Source organism: Pelodiscus sinensis, chromosome 7 (assembly GCF_052426305.1).
Source record: "Pelodiscus sinensis isolate ZL-2025 chromosome 7, ASM5242630v1, whole genome shotgun sequence".
In the NCBI taxonomy this organism is placed as follows: Eukaryota; Metazoa; Chordata; order Testudines; family Trionychidae; genus Pelodiscus; species Pelodiscus sinensis.
In genome coordinates, this window is record NC_143058.1 from 36,228,392 (window position 1) to 36,248,998 (window position 20,607).

Sequence of the window (20,607 nt, forward strand, 5' to 3'; positions counted from 1 at the left end):
CTCACCTAGGGAAAGTATGTAACCCACACACCTGGGCTATGTCTACACTCGCGGCTTCTTGCGCGAGTAATATGCAAATGAGGCTAAGCGTGGAATATCGCTGAGCCTCATTTGCATACCTAATGACCCACCATTTTTTTCAGAAGAGGCTCTTGTGCAAGAAGGAGCATCTACACTGCCCCATCTTGTGCAAGAAAAACCCTCTTGCGCAATGCTGTTACACCTATTACTTTTCAGGAAGACCAACTACCCAGAAGTTCTGCAGTTTACATAAGAATAACCATACTTGATCAAACCAATGGTCACTCTAGCATAATATACCATTTGTAAAATGTATCCTAGGTAGACACAAAGAACATAATACACATTAATTAAGAAAGACAAGAAGGATCTTTTATTGGACCAACTGCTATTGGTTGGAAGGACAAACATTTGAGCTTCACAGAGCTCTTCAAATCTTCTGTGAAACTTGAAACTTGTCTCTTCCCGGTCAAAACTAGGTCCAGGAAAACATATTACTTCCCCTACCTTTTCTTTCTTATCTTTGGGGTCAACTCTGCTACAACACATTAATTGACCCATCAGAAACTAACATATTACCAATCAAGACTCAGTCATAACCTCAGGTGAAAACCAGCACATTGACGGGTGTGCAAAACCAAACTGGAAGCCTGTGCAAATTACAGAGAACAGGCATCAGATGTTCTCTGCAAGAAGTACCACTAAGTTTGTCCACAGCTACTGACTGTAAATATAAGTATGCTGTACATTTCAGCAATCCCATTTGCTGGTGAGAAAGTGTCAATGATGGCAATGAGATAGGGGAGGTTGTAACTATTTTGCCAACAGCAGACAGGTAATGCTCCTTGGTTGAAACTAGGGCCTGGCCATCTAAAAGAAGTTTGGACATCAGTAGGACCCAAGAATGTGTAGCTGGTAAACAAACACCCTCTGACATGAGGGGCTGATTGCAATTTTGCCATTTCCTCAGGCTTTTACCCATGACCTGCCAACATTTCACTCATTTCTCTGGGTTAGAGCCTCTGAGCTTGTTTCCATTGAGTTTTAACACAGAGCTTTTTTTGATGAGTGGAAGAGTTGCATTTCTTTCTCCTTCTAGGTCCTCATATACAACTTCAACCTTTACACCAACCTTATTTTGTAATAAAAAGAAAGTGATCAGTTCTCTATGTCCACTGAAAATAGGATAAGGAGCAATGGCTTTAATCTGTACCAAGAGAAATGTAGGTTTTCACTTTGTAGCTGTAAAGACAGATAAGCTCTAGGACAGTTTTCTGAAGGTGCCTGTGGAATCCCCATCAGTGGAGGATTTAAGAACAGGCTGGACAAACAGCTGTGAAGGAAGTTCTAGATTTATTTGGCCCTAAGTGCTGTGAATGAACTTGAACTCTCAGTGTTCCTACAAGACCTACTTTTTTATGATTCTGTGTTTCCATAGCACCACCCATGTGTGGGACAGTCTGGGAGAAACTAACAAGTGGACAATGGAGGTAGAGAAGAGGTGGGAGCTGGCATCTTGATAGTGAGTGAGCAGCTGTGTTGTCTTTGACCTCTTCAGGACGGCTCCAATCCTTAAAGGGACCCAGTGCAGGAAATACAGGCATGCCACCCATTTCTTAAACATTTCACGTTAAAATAGTTTTACAAACCTATTTCAACTAATAAGTGCTACATCCCCCTCACAAATGTAATGTCATCCTGATATTTCTGTTAACAAAATAGACCATTCAGTCCATTCATCTGACTCAGAACAATTGTTCTGAAGTGTTTTTGTCTCTCTTTCTTCAAGAACTGGTACCAGTGGTGGAAACTCCTAAATCTTTCTTCAATTTATTTCAGCAAACAGGAATTTGTTGTAGCAATTATTTTTCTGCTTTCTGACAGACTACCCAGTCCTGAACATGTATAAATCCAAAGGATATTCATATGTTATGAAATAGCAGTTCCTTTAAGATTAGTGCTATAATCATGTAATTCAAAGTCACTGAGCATATGGCAAGCTATTGAGTAATAAAATCTACTAAATAAAATGTATTAACTTATCCCAAACTATAAAATACTTGATTGAGAACAATATCCACACCATAATAAATCAAAACAACTTCATCTACCAATATTTTATCAATCCTGGATACAGTACTGGATAAAAAATAGGGACTTGATATAGCTTGTCACAAACATAATGACTTCCTCATGGCACATTCACCTAGTCCAGAATTAGGATTTTGTCACTGATAATAAGTGGGTCTAAACATTCATGAGTTACTGCCTTTGGGGCTCTTTTCTCTTTAATAGAATGACTTCAATTGTCTTGACTATTCAGTGATTTGTTCCACTTATGTTCTACTGTATTCCAGTTTCATGACTCCATTTTGGCATTTGTGTATTTTAACAGCAGGTACAAATGTTATAGCAGTCTGATCAGCAGTTCTCCATTTTGTCTTTCTCTATGGTGCTTTAAAGAACAAAGTTATCATAGAATACTAAGACTGGAAGGGACCTCGAGTCTAGTCCCCTGCCCTCATGGCAGGACCAAATACTGTCTAGACCCTCCCTGAGAGACATTTATCTAACCTACTCTTAAATATCTCCAGAGATGGAGATTCCACAACCTCCCTGGGCAATTTATTCCAGTGTCTGACTACCTTGACAGGAACTTTTTCCTAATGTTCAACCTAAACCTCCCTTTCTGCAGTTTAAGCCCATTGCTTCTTTTATATATCCATGTGTATATATATATATATTACCCTTCTTATATCCAAGGGTAAGAAGTCACTGGGGAGGAGTAAAAGACTTCAGTGAAATTCTTAAGGCATCCTGTTTCTTTCTTCTGCTTTTACTTCATAGACTGAACTATTCTTTCAAGTACTGCAAGGATTATCTTAAGTTGTCTGGTCCTGCTATCTTAGAAAGATTCTTAAAAGGGCATCTCTTGGTCAGAGGACAGAACAATTCATTTTCTGATTATAATAAATTAAATTTTAAATAATAATGAAAGAATAATGATTCTTTCTATGAGTAGCAGACTTTTTAGATGATTCTGGTGCCACTTCATAAACATCTTTCATTTTCTATTTCAATTTTTCAACATAATCTTTGATTTTGAGGTCCAGATTCAGAATTTGTAAATAAAGGAAATATAATGTCAATAGGCAAACATAGTAATGTTCCATATAATAAGTAGAATGGTGGGGTCCCGTCTGCCAGGTGCCTTTTCTTACCCCGCAGCTCTATCAGGCAAGAGGTCTTTTTTCTTCCCCCAATCTCCCTCTATGGTTGCCAAGGGGCTTTTCTCTCTCCCCAGTCTCCCCATAGTCACCAGGGGCCTTTTCTCTCGCCCCCCCCATCCGGTGCTATGGCCTAGAGTTGGAAGGGGAATAGGGGTTTGGGGCAGGGGAACTACTTATCCCAAGTGCTGGCAGGCAAGATGGTGGAGTCCCATCCCTGCTGACCACTCCCTTGATGGTATGGTACCACCAGTGACCATTCGCAGTATCACATCCCTCCAAACATCAGCCCCTCCCATTACATGTAATAGAAAACAGTACCTTTCCTAGGCTTACTGTAGCAAGCTGGACACATGGCCCCCCTTTGTAGTGTGGCCAGACAAACATTTGTTCTTCCCCATTTTTTCTAGCTCTTGCTCTCTCAACTAAAACTTGACTAGTTCCTGTGTCGGCAGATGTTGTCTAGACGGGTTCTGCTGATCGAGTTACCTGTTGAGGCGAGGCGCTTATTCTTTGAAGCCATTAAGTTGATGTGCTCTAGATAACTTTTAAGTAGCTTCTTGTTATGAGAATGATAAAAGGTCAAAATACTTGCTCCATGACTGTCTTGTGTAAACAGAAATCACCTTATGAATATGCACGTAACCTATGGAATGAGTGAGGAAGTGTGAGTGAAACATTCAATCACAAGGCAGTCCAGCTCTCTGTAATCTTTTAAGGCAAGAAAGGACTCTGCAGGAGTATAAATTAACATGACAAGTGGCTAAGGCACTCGTTCTCTCTGACAAAATGTAACATCACAGCAGAAACCTGGGACTGGCCGAGAGAAGAAAGCAACCCCCGCAGATCCGAAGGGATCTCCAGGGGTCGCTGTGGCCTCACAGTCGATCTCCAGGAAGCTGTTGCCCGGCTAGCTCCAGCCTTCTGTGAAATCTATGCCAGACCTGTAGCCTGCCTCCAGACTGCTAGTATGAATGTTTGAGTATTATTGTACCCTTAAGAATTTTTATCACTAGACAGCACTGTTCCAGTTAACCCTTTGTCTGAATTCATTCCCTGGCTGGTCCGGGCAGGGCAACACTTCTGATTGTCCTGGCACATCCAAACCCTGACCATACTTTAAGGTAGGAGAAAAGGAAGCTGTATAACAAATCTGGTGGTCCTAGCTCTTAGCGTTAAAGAAGAGTTCTTGAACAAATGGACTTACAGATAGACACAAACTTCTCTCTCTATATATATATGATGAAGACAAAACACAGTTTATTCTGCCTCATCTGTATAGGTTTTGGTATTCTGCTATCAGTAAAGTAGTCCTGCATGACTCAGCAGACACTGTAGTGTAGCAACTAAAATACAGCAGTGAGATACCATTTTTACAGTCATTTTTCTCATAACCATACTGGAAGGTATTGGTCAGAACTGCTGATTTCCTTTGCATGTGGAATATATGTATTTCTGTGAATATAGTATTATCATATATTATAATATTATAATATTAATAATAATAATTAATGAAAGGAGCTCACCGGTCAGGTGTGAGAGGAATGACAGAATGCAAGCACTTCCCCTCACTCCCTGATAGCCTGGGGAATGGGATGAAAAAGAAAGCTGCGTCCTCACCCACCCAAAATAGTGCCCTTGTCTGAAAGCTGGACCTCTGTGGCAAAATACTGTTCATTATTACTTAACAGTCATTATTCTGTAAGTCAGTTCTACTGCTGGTTTCACCAAGAGAACTGGATGTTCTGGGATTCTCCCACAGACCATCTTTCTGAAAAAGCAGCTTGTTTTCCATGTTCTCTCCCTCTAAATCACATAAAAACACACACTTATCTTTTGTCTTAGACAAATACTTGCACTGAAAGATTAAGCCTCCCTGTTATATTTACTTTTATTCTGCAGCAGTAGCATTAGTCATTGAACTCAGGTTTTTTGCTTTCACTTACCTGAAGTTAGTGTTGGCCATGAAATAAAAATGGACCTGTCTCCTAAACTGGAGTCCGTTGCATCCCAATACTTGTAAGTGCGAGGGAAGGGCAAAGCTGATGAAATGTACATTTTTATGCTTAGTGAACTCAAACATATTAACCAAAACTGCATTCTGTGTTCCTTTGTCAAGGAAGAGACAAGAACCATTACAGTTCTGTGGATTTATGTTAGGGTTTATTATATAACTGAAAAGTAGGCATTGCCCAGTGGATAATGGCAAGATGTCAGTAGCACATCAAACTGGCCCAAACTTTGAATGCCCTTCTTGGACTTTCCTGACTGTGTAAAGCTGTGTTTAGTGAAAGTGAAAATGGTCACAAATAAATACAGGTATAACACTGCATTTGCTAAATACTGCAGCTGACAGTTTTTTGCTAACCAAAACATAGAGCTGCAAATAACTCAGAAGTACATTTGGTAGCAATTTTTGGACTCTACCATATGCTAAACATAAGTCCTATAGAGGATTTTATTTTTATTTCATATATATGGATTTCAGAGAAATGAGCTATTTTTAATGTTTATTACAATATATGACAATATGTAGAAAATATATTCTGCCTTTTTTATATTCATGGTTCCAGAAGTGAAGGTAGCTTACTGAATATAGCAACTTTTCCACATCCAAAAGAAAAGCGGTAGGGTAGCTTGGTGGGGGTTAGAAAAGAGGAAAACCCAAAGCATACTTCAGAGTTCTGTGCATGTCATCACCCCTTCAGACCCATCACATTCAGACCCAGCCCACAAAGCCCCTGGATTCCCACTGACTGGGGACAGGTCAGGCTCATCCGCACGTTTCTATCATGCACATGATCCTCACTCGTATGCTTCCTTGTAGAGTAGTACTATTGGCTTAAAGGTTGGGATATATCAGGAGTTATCAAATTGGAGTTCTGGGAGCATAGAACATATACGGGAAGAGGGGCAGAAGATTTAGGGGAGAAAATTACTGTGCACAGTCAGAGCTGGGTGACAGAAAAATAGTTGTTGCTGGCCAGGCATCCTGCTCTGAAAGCAGTGCCACCAGCAGCAATAGCGGAGAAGTAAGTAGTGCTGCCACTTTTACTATTTTGCTGCTGGTAGTGTCACTGTCTTCAGAGCTGGGCACCCGATCAACAGCTACTGGTTTCTTCTCTGCCTTCAGAGCTGGGTGGAAGGAAAGAAGCAGCTGCTGACCAAAGCAGAGAGGGGAAAAGGTGTAAGCTACTACAGACAAAAGTAGAGGAGTGCAGTCAAAAATGTTTGGGAACTACTAGACTATATTGCCTTCTCTTGGGAGCCTACAGAGGACTGGTGGAAATTATGTATTAGTGGTCCTTCCCCTTCCTCGACCCAGCTTCCCATCCACCCACCCTCAATCGGAATGTGATGACTTGTGTGTTATCTTCCTTCTTATTGCTTCCTACTCCCTCTTCCTATTGGTGTCCTGGATGCTTCCTGAACTCAGTGTTCCAGTTTGCCTGCTGGTACATGTACACAGATAGCTCTGGCTATGTGCAGTTATCCAAGGCCTGTTTGGACTGTTATGTTTTTTGTTCATACTATTGCTGACTTAACAGGTTTCTGGTTATTACATGTTTTGATTGACCATCTATGTGCGTGTCTTGCTTCAAACTCCTTGTGATTTTGAATTGCTGTTCTGGAGTGCATCAGAACATAATAATGGGCATACCCTCCTCCCAGAAGTACCCACAGGGCCTCTAACTATGGAGTGAGCCTTTCTCAAGGAGGAGAAGAGAGAGTCTTAAGGTTGCTAGCTGTCACATGACTTTCATCCAGAAGGGTTTATAGGATTCCCCCACAGTTTATCCTCCTCGCTCTTGTAGATTGCCAGGCAGAAGAATTGGAGGCAACCAATCCATCTCTCCTCTTCTGCTTTCTCTTTCTCTCTCTTTCCCCTGAGGGAAGTGCACATGGAACAGCTAGGAGAAAGCAGCTCCAGTGACCTACCAGCAAGATGAGGAGGCTTGAAAAGTGTGATGGAGAATGGAAGTGTAAGGAGGGGACAGAGACTGGGGCCGGAAGGATCAGCACAAGATCAAGGGCATGTTGAGAAGGAAGAGTTGCAAAGACTGAAGGATCAGAGGATGGCCTGAGATGCTGAATAGGAAGGCAGAGGCTGGAAGAAGAAAAAGAAAAAAGATAATGAGGAGCAGGGGCAGAATGTAGGAGGTTGCTCCAGATCTTCAAAAACCCCACAAAAACAATATTACATTTTTCAGATTTCTCATTCCCCCCATAGTCCCTCAGATCCTGCCTCTCCAAGACTCTCCCTATCTTGCACCCTGTCTTTTGTAAGCTTCCCCTTACTCCCACAATAACCTTCACCAGCTTCTGAAGGATAGGCCCCTGCCTCCTCCTCACACCTGCTCATACTGCACTTAGGGAATTTACACCCCTAGGAAACAAGCAACATGTTCTCACTGGTGAAAAATATCACAAGCGTTGCTGCTCTGTTTGCCCCAGAAGGGGTATCTCCACCAGTAGATCCCACCAGTACCTGGAAACTGGAGGCATGCAGGTAAGTATAGCGGTCAGTAGGTTTTCGGCATAGGGTGGTATTGATGTGACCGTCACTTATTTGTACCGTGGTGTCCAGGAAATGGACCTCCCGTGTAGATTGGTCCATGCTGAGGTTGATGATGGGGTGGAAGCTGTTGAAATCATGGTGAAATTCTTCCAGAGTCTCCTTCCCATGGGTCCAGATGATGATGATGTCATCGATGTAGCGTTGGTAGAGAAGGGGTTTAGTGGACGAGAGCTGAGGAAGCGTTGTTCCAGGTCAGCCATAAAAATGTTGGCGTATTGTGGGGCCATGCGGGTGCCCATAGCAGTGCCACTGGTCTGGAGGTATATGTTGTCACCAAATCTGAAATAGTTGTGTGTGAGGATAAATTCACAGAATTCAGCCACCAGTTGTGCTCAGCATGGACCAATCTACACGGGAGGTCCATTTCCTGGACACCACGGTACAAATAAGTGACGGTCACATCAATACCACCCTATACCGAAAACCTACCAACCGCTATACTTACCTGCATGCCTCCAGTTTCCATCCCGGACACACCACACGATCCATTGTTTACAGCCAAGCACTGAGGTACAACCGCATATGCTCCAACCCCTCAGACAGAGACCTACACCTACATCTTCAACAAGCATTCTGTAAACTGCAATACCCACACGAGGAAGTGAGAAGACAGATTGACAGAGCCAGACGTGTACCCAGAAGCCTCCTGCTACGGGACAAGCCCAAGAAAGAAACCAACAGAACACCACTGGCCATCACCTACAGTCCCCAGCAAAAACCACTCCAACGCATCATTAGTGATCTACAACCCATCCTGGACAATGATCCTTCACTTTCACAGGCCTTGGGAGGTAGGCCGGTCCTTGCCCACAGACAACCCGCCAACCTGAAGCATATTCTCACCAGCAACTACACATCGCACCATAATAACTGGAACTCAGTTCCTTGCAACAAACCTCGGTGCCAACTCTGCCCACATATATACACCGGCAACACCATCACAGGACCTAACCAGATCAGCCATACTGTCACTGGTACATTCTCCTGCACATCTACCAACGTAATATATGCCATCATGTGCCAACAATGCCCCACTGCTATATACATCGGCCAAACTGGACAGTCCCTACGTAAAAGAATCAATGAACACAAATCTGATATTAGGAATGGCAACATACAAAAACCTGTAGGGGAACACTTCAATCTTCCTGGACACACAATTGCAGATCTAAAAGTAGCCATCCTGCAGCAAAAAAACTTCAGGACCAGACTTCAAAGAGAAACTGCTGAGCTACAGTTCATCTTCAAGTTTGACACAATCAACTCTGGATTAAACAAAGACCTGTGAATGGCTCGCTAACTACAAAAGCAGCTTCTGCTCTCTTGGAATTCACACCTCCAGATCAGCTGCTAGAAGTGGGCCTCATCCTCCTTGATTGGATCCACCTTGTCATCTCCAGCCTGACCCTGGCCTGCATATTTATACCTGCCTCTGGAAATTTCCACTACATGCATCTGACGAAGTGGGTCTTTGCCCACGAAAGCTTATGCTCTTACACTTCAGTTAGTCTATAAGGTGCCACAGGACTCCTCATCGCTTCTGATCAGTACTTCACTCTGCTCCCTATTACAGATCAATTTCCACTTTATCAAAAAGACTAAACTTTCATAGAACAGCAGAGCAGACCGGGAGAGCTAGTGTTGCTTAACCTAAGAATAAAGTAACATTTCAGACTGCACCTTAGAGCTGCTGGAACAATTTTTATAGTGGGGATGCTGAGAGCCATTGAACCAAACTGCAAACCATGTATATAATGGAAACCACTTCAAATCAGGGGGTGCAGCAGTACTCCTAATCCCAGCACCTGTGCAGCAAGGTGTCTGCTACTCCATTTCTCAGTTGACTAGCAGCATGACAGAAGAATTAGAGGCAATCAGTCTCCTCCCTCCCTTCTTTCCCCTGAAGGAAGCCCATATAGAACAGCTAGGAGGAAGTGATCTACTAGCAAGAGAGATGAGGCATGGCTCTTACAGGCACTCCCAAAGAATTCTTGATGGTTCTTTTAGCCATGAAGTACAGTGGCAGAAACAGTAACTGTACATTTCTAGAGATATTGAATGCCAGCCAGAGATGTGTGATTTGAGATCTAGATTTTATTAAAAATAGGTTTCAAGACTATTACAGCATTTGAACCAATAAAACTGTAGTCAGCAAACAAATTAAGTCAGTGCATTATGACTGCCTCAGTTTTCTTTCATATTTCAAAACCTCAGTCATAAGGGAAGAACAGTCTGTCTCTGGGACAATCTAGCAGCTGATTAGGCAATGAGGAAGGGATCACAGGAGAAAAGTAGCAAGAGAACAGGTTGAGTGATGGGCAGAGAGCAGGAAGACATGATATGAAAAGGGGAAGTCAAGATAAATAGGAAGAAGAACTATGGGAATAGTGCCAGTTACTCTTAGGCTGCATCTAGATTGGCATTTTTTTCCAGAAATGCTTTTAACGGAAAAGTTTTCCGTTAAAAGCATTTTCAGAACAGAGCGTCCAGATTGGCATAGACGCTTTTCCGCAAAAAGTGCTTTTGCGGAAAAGCGTCCGTGCCAATCTTGACATGCTTTTCCGCAAAAAAGCCCCGATCGCCATTTTCGCGATTGGGGCTTTTTTGAGGAAAACAAATCTGAGCTGTCTACACTGGCCCTTTTGCGCAAAAGCTTTGCGCAAAAGGGACTTTTGCCTGAACAGGAGCAGAATAGTATTTCCGCAAGAAGCACTGATTTCAGACAGTAGGAAGTCAGTGCTTTTGCGGAAATTCAAGTGGCCAGTGTAGACAGCCGGCAAGTTTTTCCGGAAAAGCGGCTGATTTTCCAGAAAAACTGGCCAGTCTAGACACAGCCTTACTGTTCTAGCCAGCCTGTCTGTCTGTCTCTATATATATTGTTTCTAACTATTGAGGCAGGTCCATTGGGACAATTAATGTCAGTGAATAATGGGAGATTTAAAATTCAGGGAGATATTTGCTTTTGGGACCTATCAATATAAGTTTAATGGAAAACATTAAAGCAAATTTAGTGTTCCAGCTTTGTGAGCAGAGTTAAATTTGTATATTACATTACAGCAAATATGTCCATGGTATTTGGCTTGTCTGACACTAATCTGTACCCGTGCTTTATTTTACCCTGTGAGGCTGGGTAAGATATTATTAAACCACATTCGTAAGTATCTGTATACTTCATAATGTGAAAATATGCTCTCTATTTTGGATATATTTATTTAATTAGAATACAGGTAATTTAGACTGAATAAACAGATCTTAATCATGAAGTACTGTGTGCTCTACAGTTCATAAAACATGAGCTAAAGCCTGACTGAACTGACAAGATGTGTGATTATTTTATGTATTACACTACTTGTTTGTGAAGGTTAATTATCTGGATAACAGACAGCTGAATAATCTCATGAAATTCCAGTCTTTGTTTACTGATGGCATACAAATGATGGTTCCCACCAATGCAAAATCATTTTACATTTAATCTTCACTGAAAAATTGCACTTTAGTAATTTGGTCCAATCACAGCCCCTCTGCTGGTTATATTTTTTTGATGATATTTGTGTTTCCTCGCCAGACACCCCATCACAAAGGGTACAGTTTATTCTTGGAACAGAGGATGATGACGAGGAACACATTCCTCATGACCTCTTTACTGAACTTGACGAGATTTGCTGGCGTGAAGGAGAGGATGCTGAATGGCGAGAGACAGCGAGGTAAGTGTTTTCAGGACGTATTTTTTGTCAGTAGCTCATGGACACTGAAAACGTGGGGAGACATTTCAAACCTGTAGCAGGTCTGTTAACGGATTTTGGAGATAAGGCTTAACCCCCAACATCATTTTAATCCTTGCATAACTAATATTGCCACAGTATCTGTCATTCCTTAAGACTCAGATGTTTTCATTTAGATTTATCATATGTAGGTCAAAATGAAAATTGAATGAAAACTGACGTAAACAAAAAATCTATACTTGTAGTAGTAAAGTAGACCTTTTTATTCATATTTTAGTTCATAATTTTTACATGTACTTTTAAACGTTTAGAAATCCATGAGTTGGCTCTTTATTAAAAGTTCATAGGAGAAAGGGAAGAATATTATTGTAGCCAAATTAAACTTAAGATAAATTCAAATATTCACAGAGCCCAACCTTTAATGAGCAGATGCTCTGGAGACTTTGAATATTCAATGTTAGATCATTTTACTTCTGCAAAATTAAAATGTGGAAAGAATGCTTTCCCAGATTGTTTCTCTGTGGAAAGATATTACCATTGAATATCAATTATATAACTGCTTGTTTTTCTTCCTCAGGCATCTAAGTGTGGGAGTCACTTGCTATATAGCTGGCTTCAAAGGGAAATTACTCTGATCTTGATTCTGGGGGTTACCATTTTTCTAATTGCAATCTCTACACCCTCTTCCTTTAACCTCTAGCCACTAAATAAACACAGATTTATTTATTTGTTCATAGAAGGTGCCAGAGTGCTCAGAGACATTGGGCCAGATCTGTGGCTTCATTATGGCCTGGTGGATTAAAAAGGTTGTACATTATGCTGAACTGGCCAGCTGAGGAGTCTGTGTGGGGAATACCCAAGGCTGCGTCTAGATTGCTTTTGCGCAAAATCATGCCAGCCACTTTTGCGCAAAATCTTGCCGCCTGTCTACACTGGCCGCAAGTATTTGCGCAAGAACACTGACTTTGTAATATACAAAATCAGTGGTTCTTGCGCAAATACTCTGACGCTCCCGCTCAGAGGTAAGCCCTCTTGCGCAAGTATTCTTGTGCAAGAGGGCCAGTATAGACAGCAACATTAATTTTTTGCGCAAGAAAGCCCGATGGCTAAAATAGCCATCGGAGCTTTCTTGCGCAAGAGAGCGTGTACACTGGCATGGATGCTTTTGCGCAAAAGCAAATCTTTTGCACAAAGGCACATGCCGATATAGATGCTCTCTTGTGCAAATACTTTTAACGGAAAAACTTTTCCATTAAAAGTATTTGCGCAAAATCATGCCAGTCTAGACGCAGCCCAAGTGTTTTAGTTTCCAGGGACCAAGAACAGTCAATAATCTCTATGAGTTCACTGCAATTGTGTGAGCTCACAGTGGCATAGAAGGGCAGATTTCTTGAGGCCATCTCCTCCATTGTGTGCCCCAGCAGGGGGCATCCATAATCCGTACATGTTTTTTCCATTGGCTCCAGTAGATTACACCACAAAACTGATGTTCCGTGTGTCCTAAAATATTCATATGCACAGTCAAAGAAAGGAAATATGATTTCTTTCTTCAAAAGACCCGGGGAATGATCTTCATTTTGCTCATATCAAGATATAAACCATCTTTAATAAGAAAAAAGTAAATTCTGTTATAGTTACTGTATTTTTCAACAGTAAAGTAGAATAGGAATGCCTTCTGGGAATCATTACTGAAGTATGTTTCTTAGAAATTATTTTGATTTTTCATTTAACATACGCTTATAATCAAGACAATGTAAAATAAAGCTGATATAAAAATATATGTCAATTTAACTTGATATATCGTATGCCTATTTTAATTGTCCTCCTTCCTCTTCAGATGAGATAAAAAAGCATGTTTTGAATTGTACAGACACATTCAAACTAATAAGCAAAATGAAGTGGAGTAGGTATTACATATTATTGAATACATCATTAATCCTGAAACAATAGGCTTTTAAAGCAAATCCTTGATCCCAGCATACAGTCCCAGTAAGTAGGCTTTGTTCTGGAGACAACCACAGTTGTAATAGTAAAATTAATATACTGAGCACTTTTCATCAGTAGCTTTCAAAGTGCTTTGCAAAGGAAGTCAGCATAGTTATCCTCATTTTACAAATGGAGAATCAGGCACAGAGAAAGGCAGTCACTCACCAGGTCAGAGGTAGAACCAGGAATAAAATCCAGGCCTGCCAAGTCTAAGTCCAGTGCTCTGTCCGCGAGGCCACATTGCCTCTTTCCTTCAAGTTAGGGAACCCCTCTTAGCCTATTTCTGTATCTGCATTATGTGTGGTAGCTGTTGAAGCTCCTGCTTGTGGGTTTGTATCATGGCAGATTCTCCAATCCCTCTATTCCCTCCTTAGACCACCTGGAACCCCCTGAATATTGGGCATAACTAAGCTTAACCCTCCCCCTCAACCTCAAACCCAGCTCTATGGCATGCAAGAGCATAGAATATAAATGATATATGGGACCCTAGGGAGATGGTTTCTCAGCCTTGCAAAAGCAAAATTGCATTGATTCCTCTGTGATTAGGGACCTCTGTGGCTATAGAGATCAGGGGCACATATGGTCATGAATTCCCTTTTGTAATATTGCCACAAAGGAATGACATAAGAATGCTTGGGGTTTCTGTTGGGTTTGGTGACACTGGTGTTAATGTAAATGTTTTAAAATATCTTCTTTTATAAACATGAGTTATTGTCTATTTATTGTTTGCACAGGGCCAGCAGTTTGCTAGGCACTTTACAGCTCAAACAGAATTATTGTGTAAGCCAGCAGTGGGGAAACTTTTTGGGCTGGGGGCCACTGGCCCACAGAAAAATCAGTCGAGGGATGCACACAAAAAAATTCACTGCCGTGGGTGCCCAACTGAGAAGGAAAAAGACCACTCCCCACATTCCTCTTGCACACCAGAGTCCAGGGGGACCCAGCCTAGTATATTTGTGTGTTCCAGCCCCATGGTGGGACAGCCAGGGGGTCTGGAGTGCCAGCACAGGCTCCCCAATGCAGGGGGCATCCTGAAAATTGAGGGCTGGATCAAAAGTGAGGGCTGGATCCAGGCAAGCCAAGGACCACATCCAGCTCCCAGGCCTAAGGTTCTCCACCCCTGGGCTGTGTCTACACTGGCAAGTTATTCCAGAAAATCAGCCGCTTTTCCGGAAAAAACTTGCCAGCTGTCTATACTGGCCGCTTGAATTTCTGGAAAAGCGCTGACGATCTAATGTAAAATCATCAGTGCTTTTCCGGAAAAACTATGCTGCTCCCGTTCGGGCAAAAGTCTTTTTCCGGAAAACTGTTCCGGAAAAGGGCCAGTGTAGACAGCACATTAGTGTTTTCCACAAAAAAGCCCTGATCGCGAAAATGACAATCGGGGCTTTTTTGTGGAAAAGCGCGTCTAGATTGGCCACGGACACTTTTCTGGAAAAAGTGCTTTTCCGGAAAAGCGTCCTGCCAATCTAGACGCGCTTTTCCGGAAATACTTTTAACGGAAAACCTTTTCTGTTAAAAGCATTTCCGGAAAATCATGCCAGTTTAGACGTAGCCCTGGTGTAAGCATTAGCCAGAAAAAAATAGAATCAAGTCCAGTTCCCATCAAACTCCATGTCAGTTTCACGATTAACCATGCAAACACAGACCATGCATTTTACTAAAAGGAGGTGTGGTGAATCTCTGGTGCAAAATGTCTGGACCCTCCTATTATTCCATTTGATGGAGCTTGCATGCACAGTCATTATTCTGGAACTTTTTGTATATGTTGTGTGCAAGCTGTGTAATATTCTTTGAGATCTTTATTGCTCATTTAGTCAAAATGTTAGTAGCTACTGAAGAGGAGGAGTGTGGATAAGATTTGGCTGAAGCTCAATATATCTGGGAAGAATAGAACAGATTTATCTAAATAGAGGGAAAGGACTTACACTGCAGTGGAGGATTCAAAGTGGCAGAGACTCAGCTGTGTTGTTTTAAAGGCAGATTCCAATCCCGATGAGCCCATCAAGACAGTGTTATTCATACAGAACATTTTTTTATGATTAATAATGGTTTGGGATACTAACCATTTAACTACATTGTTAAACATAAATAATTGGATTATTTCTTTTTTTGCAACAGGCCACATTTCATCAATAATTATGCATTAGTGTTTAGAAATCAAACATGCACAGGAATTAAAACAAAGTAATCAGTACATTTGGGAACATGTGGTGAAAACAGGAATCTCCTGTGTTAACCCTTTCGTGATCCATTTTGCCACTTTAATTATAAGGAGGAATAAATGTATTCTTTTGGGTAAATGATATTCAATATTACTATATTCTATTAATATTACTAATAGAATAATTTGTATGAATGACTCAGATGTACTCTGGCAGAGCTCCAGCTTTGCTCTGGGAGTCCTGAGCTTCTAGGTGGTTAGCACTTACCTCAGAGGCTTGCTGTGACCCCTCAGCTTAGCCTCTCTACTTTTCTGGAGAAGAGGGGTCACAGACTACTGAGCCATCTTCACCACAGGCCAGTCAAATGGTTTTGGGGGTGTACCCCTCTTTAGTCCTAATTTCCCCTTTCAGGGGTAGTCTCTAGTAGAGCAGGGAGGGCTGGGGGGAACCCAGGCCTACCCTCTACTCTGGTTTCCAGCCCAGGGACCTAATGACAGCAAACAGGTAGTGTTTACTCCACCACCAGAGTTGCAGCATTCCTCAGAGCTACTGCCCCAACCAACCTCTGCCAGTACCTTCCTCCTGGTATCTGACCACATCCTTTCCATTCTTCCACAGTACATCTTCAGTCCTTGGCTTCTCTGCCCTTCCTGAATGGAAGTCTTTTAAACTAGCCCCAGCAGGTCCTTAATGGACTGCAGGTGTTCTGACTAGTGTGTTTTTCTCTTGTTTCTGGTGAGCTCTTAACTGATTCCAGAATCTTCCTGATGGTGCTGTAACAGTTCCTGCCCTGGTCACTCAGGGACTATTTATCCAGAGGCCAGTATATCTACCTTCTATCAGACTACTGTAGCCAGCTGCTCTGGTCTTTCACAGTACATAATGTTTGATTTATTGTTGATGTCCTATAAAAGTACTTAGTGTGCATATTATAAAGAAACAAACCTGGGGATAATAGTTAGACTTATAATGCATGTACAGTAGTGCAACAGCACATTACGCTGTCAAAATGATATGTACTTGATAGACTTCAACTTCAATAGCATTTATCAATCAAACCAGCCTTTTGCACTGCTGAGTTGGACAGTGGTTTAGATTTCCCATGGTTGAACCTGAAAAGGTCATCCCAAAATTTGAGTGCTTATCTTAGTCTTATTCAGATCTCTTTACTTTGCAATTTGTAGTAAGAAATTTCAGGAGAACATCATGAAAGTGCTTCTGTTTCTGGAACTGACCAGAACATAGTAAACCAGTGGGGCGAGAGAGGGTTAAACAAACTTTTTAGATCCTTGGAAGAAGTTAAGTTTTTTATGAAAATTATGATCTTTGTTGTTATATTCAAATCAGTTTTCCCATCCATAGTTTTGAAAGATAGGTAACTAACAGGTGCATTGGTTATGACATGGATACCAAGCAATAAAAGCTGGTAGGAAAAAAAAAGGTCTACACTTCCCTCCAAAGACACGAGGTCACACAGCTTGCCTCCTTTTGTCATTTCTGGTTTGTGTCTGAGCAGTTTATTTACTTTGGTTCACTTTCAAATTAACATTGGCCAAAGTTCGGGTCAAAACTCATACAATTTGTAAGATTAAGATGACTGTATTAGTCAGGCATATTGCAAGTGAATACATTTAAAAACAGTGTTTTCCCCCCAAAAATTGGAAAATCCTGTTTAACATTTTGGTTCTATAACATATCACCACTGGAAAAACTCTTGCCGTTATTTAATTTTATTAGTCAGTCCTGCCTGTAGGAGAGATCATACGTTTCTTCTCCTACCCATCTAAAAGAAAGTATCAAACTGCCAAAATTTATCATGGATTTTGTACACTCAAAAATGTGTATTTCTGTTTTTATTCAGCCCACTATAAATGAATGGAAAAACTTGGATCCAGGACTCGGTTTGATTTCTAAACCTTTTATATTTCTGAAGTTTGGAGATAAAATCAGGGATCTGATTAAGACCCAACTCTGGATTGTTATCCATCATTGTTCTTTTAAACAAAAATAAAATCACTAAATATAGTTGCATGAAGACTAGGTTTTTTGTTCCATAAAGAGTTTCTGTTACTGATGCTTATTCCTTGTTTCATGTAACAATCCACTGATGTGATTAACAAGCATCACATGAGGTAGTGTGTCCAACTCAAAATATAGATAAGAAAAATAGTCCAGGAAGCATTTCTTAGAAGAGATGGAACACTCAATCAGAACCTTTAACCTGTAATACAAGATGAAATCTTAAGAAATAAAGATAATTTTTTCATACATATATTTTGGGTACTAAAAACAGAAGAGTGGGAATCTTACTGTTAGAATGAATTAGATTGAATTGAATACAACCGCTGACATATATGGAAAACTGGTGAAGACCAAACACATAGAATAATGACACAATGTCTATTAAGGCATCTCAAGGCTCTATCTTAGGACCATTTTTATTTAAAATGTTGATTTAGAAAGGGGATTAAAATCCTGTTTACACACAGATACTAATCTGTTAGGAGGAATTCAGAACACAAGGAAAGACAAAATAGGCAAAAGAGACCCTAAGGAGATTAGAAACATGGCTAGAAAATAAGAAACTGAACCTCAGTTTGTTAAAATGCAAACTAACACATCAGAAAACTACCCAAATGCAAATATCAAAGAGGAAGAAGAATTCTGGAAAGCAGTAATGCTAAGAGTGCCCTGGACAACTTAGAGTGATTATCTCATGTAGTAGGACAGCAAATTAAGGTCAGTGAGGTTTTGGGCTGCAAACACAGAGGCACAACTTCATGGAGTTGGGAGGTAAAAGTCTCTTACATAATTCTGCTGTAAATGCACCTTTCATCATTGCAAAGAGAGAGGAGAAATAATCTGAAATCTTTTTGATATCATTATATAATTAGAAGGACCAGTGCAAAGATGCAGGTCTTCCTAAACTGCAGACTAGTTATGAAAGAGAGAACATTAGAGTTTTCATTAGATATTCTGAAAGCAAAAGACACCAGGAAGAATATGAATGAATACGAGGAATAGAATGCTAAATCTGGGCTCAAATATGTTATGAAGAGTTTGCCATTTCCAGGGAATATGGAACATTACAGTTTTCACATTGAATTTTACCACATCATCTGTTTTTTTCTAACATTGTTCAGTTCACTTTGTGTAACGTTGTGTTGGGAATAAAGTACATTTGCATGAAAACCACTGCTTGTACTCATCTACAAGAGCAATGATTACAAACTGAAAATTAAATCTTAACAAAATATTGTGAAACAGGGTATTAACTGTACAGGACTGCCAATGGGGGAGGAGGGGAATTGTCGTGGGGCCTGGTGACTTAAACAGACCTGGAGCTTTCAGCCACTGTTGTGGCCACTGCAGCAACGGCTGGAGTCCTGACTCCTGGGCCCTTTTGAACTGCCGCCAGAGCACTCAGCGAGCCTCTGATGACCGAGGAGGGATGGGTCACTGCAGTCTGGGTGGTGATAAGGGCTGACTGCCCTGAAAAGACATAGAATCAATCACATTTATTATGACAAACATAGTTAATAGTGATATTTTATTTGTGGGGCATTTGTTGCTATGTCACTACACTTGTTTTATCACATCAATATTCATTACAGACAACACTGAATACTACCCATCTATCCATTTCTTGATCAGAAAACACAGAGCTGAACAGCTTAGGGCATATTCAGGAGAACCATACCAAAGAGTGTACTCAGTTCACGTCATATTTTGCATGTATCTCATTTTTGGTCCATGTCCTATGCAGGTCCTAAGGGAGTGAATTTTGAAAAAGTGTCTCGGGAAATCAAAAGCCTGGAATACTATAGATGTCTGTGGGTTGTGTATCTTGGAAAATAGTATAATGATCCTTAGGTGCACAAAAATCAGTAGAAAACCATCGCCTCTTGACTGATATTGTATGAAGATTAACATTGCCTAAGAATTCACAAGAAAGTGTTGGGTGATCAAAGACAGGCAATGAAGCAGAGAGTTTGCATTCAGTTTCTGTGTTATGATTAAACTACTATCTCTGCAATTATAATTGCAAATGTGATCATTTTATGGCCTCTTAAACAAAAATAAATCTTTCCAGCCCCTTACCTCTATCCTTATTAGACATTTAATTAAAAAGTGTCACCCCAATTTAACTGGGTGTTGAAGGAAACACTTATAAAGGTACATTATATAACATAGTACCTTGCCTTCAAATAGAGCTTCTACAAATGAAGCACTAGCTAGCAAAAGTAGCTAATTAACTTCAGCTTCTGCCAAGATTGTATCTGAAGCTTAACTGAGTGAGACTTGAAACACAAACCCTGCAATTTCAGTTTCTGAATATCTTCTATAGAGTGCCAGTAAGACTCATGAAGCATTCAAGTGATTTACAGGTTTATGTGGGAATTATAGAGTACATAGGCGTTGGATTAGCCCCAGCTACACAAGAATGAATTTCTGAAAATGAAGTAGTCTGTTTCCTTTTTCAAGTTTTATTCCATTAAACTTCAGAACCGATGTCCCTACTTCACAGTGTTTGGGTGGAATATACAATACAAACATTTGAAAACTGTATACTGCGTTAATCTCACCTCAACCAGAAGTCAAGTAATAGCACAGGGAATCCTTCCTTCCTGACTCCAAAACCTCGTTATGTTTGGTTAAAGGAAGGCATTGTATAATAACTTTTTCATGGCATAGGAAACTCTGGAAACATTTTAGAGGAAATAGAGGCTCTTATCTGTAAGATTAATGACAGCATAGAATGATGCCTTGTAGTATGGAAAGAGTTTAGGTCACTTTTTCTTCAGGTGTGACTCCACTGAAGTAATTACAGTCTTACCAGCAGAGAATTTGGCTGTTTATCTAATATATAAATAAATTGAGGATGTATAATTACAATTTATATTACA

At 40.7% G+C, this 20,607-nt stretch overlaps 1 protein-coding gene across 4 annotated transcripts in view; it reads left to right on the forward strand.

Annotated features, from left to right (window-relative positions):
* SLC4A10 (solute carrier family 4 member 10) overlaps positions 1–20,607 on the forward strand; it is a 302,923-nt gene that overhangs the window by 157,910 nt on the left and 124,406 nt on the right. For all 4 annotated transcript variants that reach the window (XM_075933502.2, XM_014569435.4, XM_075933501.2 and 1 more), the window contains exon 4: positions 11,393–11,531. In XM_075933502.2, coding sequence (XP_075789617.1) covers positions 11,393–11,531 — 139 coding nt within the window. The remainder of the gene's footprint in view (positions 1–11,392; positions 11,532–20,607) is intronic.